The sequence below is a fragment of the Hydra vulgaris genome, chromosome 04 (assembly GCF_038396675.1).
Source record: "Hydra vulgaris chromosome 04, alternate assembly HydraT2T_AEP".
NCBI classification, from domain to species: Eukaryota; Metazoa; Cnidaria; class Hydrozoa; order Anthoathecata; family Hydridae; genus Hydra; species Hydra vulgaris.
Genome location: NC_088923.1, coordinates 13,597,660 through 13,605,000, shown reverse-complemented (window position 1 = coordinate 13,605,000; position 7,341 = coordinate 13,597,660). Strand labels below are relative to the sequence as shown.

At 23.8% G+C, this 7,341-nt stretch overlaps 1 protein-coding gene across 1 annotated transcript in view; it reads right to left on the bottom strand.

Moving 5' to 3' along the window:
- The window catches only part of LOC100212796 (cytochrome P450 4C1), a 68,971-nt gene that overhangs the window by 54,990 nt on the left and 6,640 nt on the right, over window positions 1-7,341 (bottom strand). Inside the window, exon 2 of the mRNA XM_065795505.1 lies at window positions 5,015-5,253. Within this exon, the coding sequence (XP_065651577.1) occupies window positions 5,015-5,253 (239 nt within the window). The remainder of the gene's footprint in view (window positions 1-5,014; window positions 5,254-7,341) is intronic.

Genomic DNA, 7,341 nt, shown 5'->3' with positions numbered 1-7,341 from the left:
TAGATAATATGCGTAATCAAAATTTCACTTTAATGTAATCTAAATTGTGAATATAATTAGATTAATGTAAGTTTTTCATAACATCTTTGTTAAATCAAACTAGCATCACCATATATACTAGCATCACTATATGTATATATATACATATCATGGCCTACTATATAACACGGCCGCATTTGTTGCCTTGAACGCAAAAAATTAGTGGGCCGAAAAAACACGAGTTGGAAGTTTACAATGAACCGATTTAACAATCTTAAATTAAACTTTTTTTAATTCAGGTAATACTTTATTTTGCAATGCCAAAAAAGTGTTGTGTTGTTGGTTGTAGAAGTAATTATAAGCGAAAGATTGAAGAATGTTCCAGTAACAGCAACCACGTAACATACAAAACTGTGTTTAGTTTTCCTGATAGCAATCAGTTAGATCTTCGAAATTGTTGGATTAAGTTTGTCAACCGAGCTGATTGGAGCCCCACAGAAAACTCAGTTATATGTATCGATCATTTTGAAGATAAATATTTGAAAAGAGGTAAACGTATAACATTGAATTATTGCGAAAATCCTATACCAACAATTATTACCAACCAAAACATCCTATCAAAGCCATCTTTAATTCAATCAACCTCAGCTTTACGTAAGCCCCCTGCAGTTCGTATATATTCTCATCCTTTTCTCGATGAAACATACGGTTTTAGAAAACATGATACAATTAAAAGCATTATAGATCTTAATGAAAGTTTTTGTCCAGCAGGATTTTCATTTAAACTAGTTGATAACCGTGTGTTATTTCTTCGAATTTATTTCGACGACGGGGATGTTACTCCTAACATTGAGAGTATTACTATTGATAAAGACTTACATGTAAAGCTACATATGAAAGGTATCCCAGTTCCATTGCCTTAATGGTTTAGAGAAGGCAGTGTTTGTAAATTGACCAGTGCCAGTATGCTTGTTAATTTTGTTTCTTATATGCATGAAGTTGCAAAGAACGTATCAAAAAGTGTATTATCAGATTTATATAAATTATCTCTTTAAAAACCACAAGGACGTCCAATCTACACAAATGAAATCATTAGATTTTCTCTAATGCACAGATATACATCAAAACAGGCTTATACTTTGCTATTAGAAGAGTTTCCACTTCCTTCGTTGTCTTATTTAAAATCACTTTCAAAGGGTGGCATTGATCCATTATCAGGATTATTATTACTTTTGGAAAATGGTAGTATTAGTGCTGACTGTGTTGTTTTAATTGATGAGATGTATTTACAAAAAGGTGTCCAATATCATGGAGGAAGTTTAATTGGTGCTGATGATGATGGTAATTTCTATTCTGGTATAGTTGTGTTCATGGTGGTTAGCTTGAAAGAATCTATCCCCTTTGTAATTAAGGCCTGTCCAGAATTTCAAATTTCTGGTTCTATGATTAGTTCACATATAGAAGAAACGTTAGATACTTTATATAAAGCATCTTTTAATGTACGAGCTATAATAACTGACAATCATGCAACAAATGTTTCAGCATTTAAAATTCTACGTTTAAAGTTTGGTGAACAAGATAATGAAATATATTTTACTTTTATGGGACACCGGGTTTACAATTTATATGACAGTGTTCATTTACTGAAAAACATTAGAAATAATTTATTAAATTCAAAACGGTTTGTATTTCCACCTTTTGATTTTATTGAGTTTGATGATATTATTCATGTTGAAGCTGGAGAAATTTCTTGGAGTTTATTGCATAATGTTTATGAGAAAGATGAATTGTTACCTGCTAACTTAAAAAAAGCTTTCAAATTGTCTGCCCAAACTTTACATCCAGGAAACAACAAACAAAGTGTTCCTTTAGCTTTAAATATTTTTGATGAAACCACCTCTGCTGCAATCATCAGCTATTTTCCAAACGAAACTGCAGCTGCTGGACTTCTAAGGCTTATTAATATTTGGTAGACTATTTCTAATTCAAAGGTAATGTTTAATACAAACAATAGGATTGGTAATGCAGCTATTCCAGGTGACAAAAAGTCACAATTTTTTCGAGTTTTTGCAACATGGATTAATGAATGGAAAAACTTGCAGTTTCAAAGATGTAATAAGTATACTTTATCTGCTCAAACAACTAATGCATTAATTACAACACTGAAGGGTACTGCAAGTCTGATTGAAGATTTATTTTCAGAAGGATATAAATATGTTTTAACTAGCAGGTTTCAAACTGATCCATTAGAAAGACATTTCAGTAAATATCGACAAATGAGCGGTGGAAGATTTTTAGTCAGTTTACGTGAAGTTCAAAGCTCTGAAAAGATATTATGCATGAAATCCTTAATTAAAGCCAATATCAATTGTTGGACGAGCAATCTTAAACTTGATACAAAAATTGACAAAAATGAACTTTTAATAAAATTGGAAAAATATAGCAATGAAATTCAAGAGAATGAGCTTTGTCATGACTCTTACGAAGTTGCAATCAATATATCTGGTTACATCACGAAAAAGATTGGGGATAAATATAACTGTTCTAACTGTCTGAAATCATTAAGTTTCAATAAAGTCTCAACAGAATATCTGGAAATTCTTTCACGTGGTGGTTTAACAAAACCTTCCAAAGAATTAGCTAACTATGTTTGTAATGGGTTTATAATTCAGGACACTGTAAAGAAAATGTTATTAAAGTATTCCCATGATATAAAAAATGCATCCTTGCTAGCGCTAGAAAAATATCAACCAAGTGATAGTGATTTTATGTGTATAGAACATGAGGAATGGGGAAGGCATTTGGTAAACACAATTATTACCAACATATATTTTAACAATGAGCAACAAATTAAAAATGGAAACATTAGAAAAAATGAAGTTGCTGCCTTTAAAGTTCGACAAACCAAAAAAGACAAATGAATAAACCCATAACAACATAGTATATGTATATTGTTTTTTTGAGAAACAAAAGAAACTTGACTTGATTAATCTTTTTGTAATATATGTAAATGCTTTCAGTAAATGTGTACATTTAAAAATTATGCTAGTTTTACTAACATTTTTGTTAATTTTAGTTGTTTGAACCAATAATTTTAAGACTAAGATTTTGTAGATTAAAATTGATGGCTAAAATAGATAGTTCATTCGGCTTAATGCAATCATGATTTATTATTAGCTAACTGTTTTAGTGTTTGAAGGTTAAGAATTTTGGTAATAGTAATAATTATAGCTAAGAGCAAATTATTTAAATATTATTAATGTCTTTATAGAATTACCTTCAGGTTTTGATTCAAAAGCTAAAAACCTAAAATTGGCCCACTAATTTTTTGCGTTCAAGGCAACAAATCCGGCCGTGTTATATAGTAGGCCATGTACATATATATATATATAATATATATATATATATATATATATGTATATATAAATATATATAAATATATACATATATATATATATATATATATATATATATATATATATATATATATATATATATATATATATATATATATATATATATATATATATATATATATATATATATATATATATATATATATATATATATATATATATATATATATATATATATATATATATATATATATATATATATATATATATATATATATATATATATATATATATATATATATATATATATATATATATATATATATATATATATATATATATATATATATATATATATATATATATATATATATATATATATATATATATATATATATATATATATATATATATATATATATATATATATATATATATATATATATATATATATATATATATATATATATATATATATATATATATATATATATATATATATATATATATATATATATATATATATATATATATATATATATATATATATATATATATATATATATATATATATATATATATATATATATATATATATATATATATATATATATATATATATATATATATATATATATATATATATATATATATATATATATATAAATATATATATATATATATATATATATATATATATATATATATATATATATATATATATATATATATATATATATATATATATATATATATATATATATATATATATATATATATATATATATATATATATATATATATATATATATATATATATATATATATATATATATATATATATATATATATATATATATATATATATATATATATATATATATATATATATATATGAACCGGTGAGTGGAAAAAACCCACTATTATTAAACAAATGAACCATGTAAAAATTATAATTTTAATCTAGTTTGTTTTAACATTACTGGTTCTTTTATCTTTTTAAAAAATATGTTACATTATTTTATTGCATTTTTTTTTTGTATTTTTTAGTATAAGGTCTCTATTAATTCAACTTAATTTTACTATTTTAATTTAACCATTTTAATACATTTTAACTGATGATGGCTATGATATAGTCGAAACATGAATTTATAAAATAAAAGATTTTAACAAAAATTTAAAAAATTGTCTCTTTTGTGCTGAAGAGAAACTTTAGAAATATATATATATATATATATATATATATATATATATATATATATATATATATATATATATATATATATATATATATACATATATATATATATATATATACATATATATATATATATATATATGTGTGTGTATATATATATATATATATATATATTTATATATATATATATATATATATATATATATATATATATATATATATATATATATATATATTTGCCATTTTACGATTGAACAGTTTATAAAAAAAGTATTTGATATTGGAAAAGAGAACTTTTTAAGAGGTTTTATATTTATAAGTTTTCCAAGAATTTTTGAACTATTTAATGGGTAAATAAAGATTAAATAATATTTCTTTTTTTGTCTTCTGAATGCCTACATATATACAAAAAACTTTATATATAAATTCTTATTAAACTGCTTAAATAATGTCAAACTAAAACTATATAAAATGTACTTACTTTCATTAGCAAATCTATGTGTACTGTAAAAGCTGGAAAATAATTTTTCAGCTGTTGTAAAGTAAAAGCTTCATTTAACACTTTTCTTTGCCGATGATGATCTTCATAATTTGACACAATAATACCATTTCCAACAAGAGGAATTATAACTTTTAGAGCAGTTGATCTTTGAAAAATCTTTCCATCAGAAAACACCGTTTTAATAAATTCTGGCAATAACAGATTAACAAATCTAAATCCTATGACAAAAATGTATCAATTTACATTAAGAAACAACTAATACATAACTGTTTTAATTTTTATTTATTTTTTATTTAATATATATTATAATAATATTTATAATAATAATAATATATGTATATATATATATATAAATATATATATATATATATATATATATATATATATATATATATATATATATTATATATTACTATGTACAATATATGTATTTATATATATATATACATATATATATATATATTTACATAAATATATATATATATATATATACATGTATATACATGTATATAAATATATATATATATATATATATATATATATATATATATATATATATATATATATATATATACATGTATCTATATATTATTATACACTAATATATATATATATATATATATATATATATATATATATATATATATATATATATATATATGTATATATATATATATATATATATATTCAAATTACATTTATAAATAATATTTATATATATATATATATATATATATATATTTATATATATATATATATATATATATATATATATATATATATATATATATATATATATATATATATATATTATTATTATGTATAGTATAATATGTATAGCACGGAAAAAAACACATACTGAAACTTTTTAGTCCCTGTGTAATAAGTCCCTGTGTAATAAGAAAACAAAATATTAAACAAAAGTTCACATCCAGAGGTAATCCACTGGTATTAAGGGTGGTAGCCCTCTTAGCAAATTGTTTGCTTCAAGATGGACTTCCTTCTTGAAGAAAATTGGCCAAAAATTGGCCAAGGAAACCATAGTGATTTGAGCAGAGCATTACATGTTTGGTGTGGAAAGTTATCATCTATGATCTCTTCTCTTACTACAAAAGTTGGTTTCTTAGAAGCAGAAAACAAAATGCAACAAAAAGAAATTGATTTACTTAAAAATAATAACAAAGCAAACATCACTTATCAAAATAATATTCACAGTGCTGACGTCTGGGCAGGTTTCATTAGTAAAGAAAAGGACATTGCTGCCAAAGAGAAAAATGGTGCTTTGTTTGCTAAAATTTCAAAAGAAAACAACGAAAAAAATAGAATTTTAAATAATATTATTATAAGTGGTCTTACTGAGTCAGTAAATTTGGATGATGATAATAAAGCAATTGATGAAATTCTTACTATCTTAAAAGTGTCTTGTGACGATGTAAAAGTTAAAAAAAGACTTAAAAAGAAAAATGCCTCTCCTCTTACTTCTTCTATCTCTAGTGACATGGACAACAAATTTATTTATGTGCCCCCACGTCCTCCTTTGGTTTTAATTGAATTTAAGAATTATGAAAAACGTCAATCGGCTTTGGCTAATGCAAGAGAACTTAAACATATTCATGGTTTTACAAAAGTTTACGTTCGACCAGATCAAACTGAAAATGAAAGAATAGCTCTCTCTAAACTTCATGCTGAATGTAGAATTAGAAACAATGCTCTTCCAAATTCTTTTGATGATCCGCAAGGGAGGCGACTCAATTGGGGTACAAGAGATGGAAAAAAAGGATTTTGGTCTGTGCGATCTGGTTCAATTCGATGGATCGAACACAAAGAATAGAACATCTAACCCTAACATTTATAGTCCTCCACCTTTTTCATCTAGTTACTCTTTATTTGAACTTAAATGTCTTTATTTTAATCCAACATCTTTGGATAATAAATGGGATGAATTCCAAGCTAGAATTGCATCACTAGATTACCCGCACATCATTGCAGTTACAGAAACATGGTTCACCGCGACATCTTTAACAAATCTAGAAAATTACACTGTGTATCTTCGAAACAGGACAACTCGTGGAGGAGGTGTAGCCATTTACGTTAGAAAAGACATTCATTCATATGAATGTGAGTTCAGTGATAAACAGATGGGTGAGCAAATATGGTGTCAGGTTTCAATTGGAAATGATGTTTTGCTAATTGGTTGTATTTATCGCCAACCATTCACTCTATATGAGTCTGATTTACAAATCAACAAGTCAATCAAACGTGCTAAAGCTCTGATTGATAATGGTAAATTTACAAGTGTTCTCCTA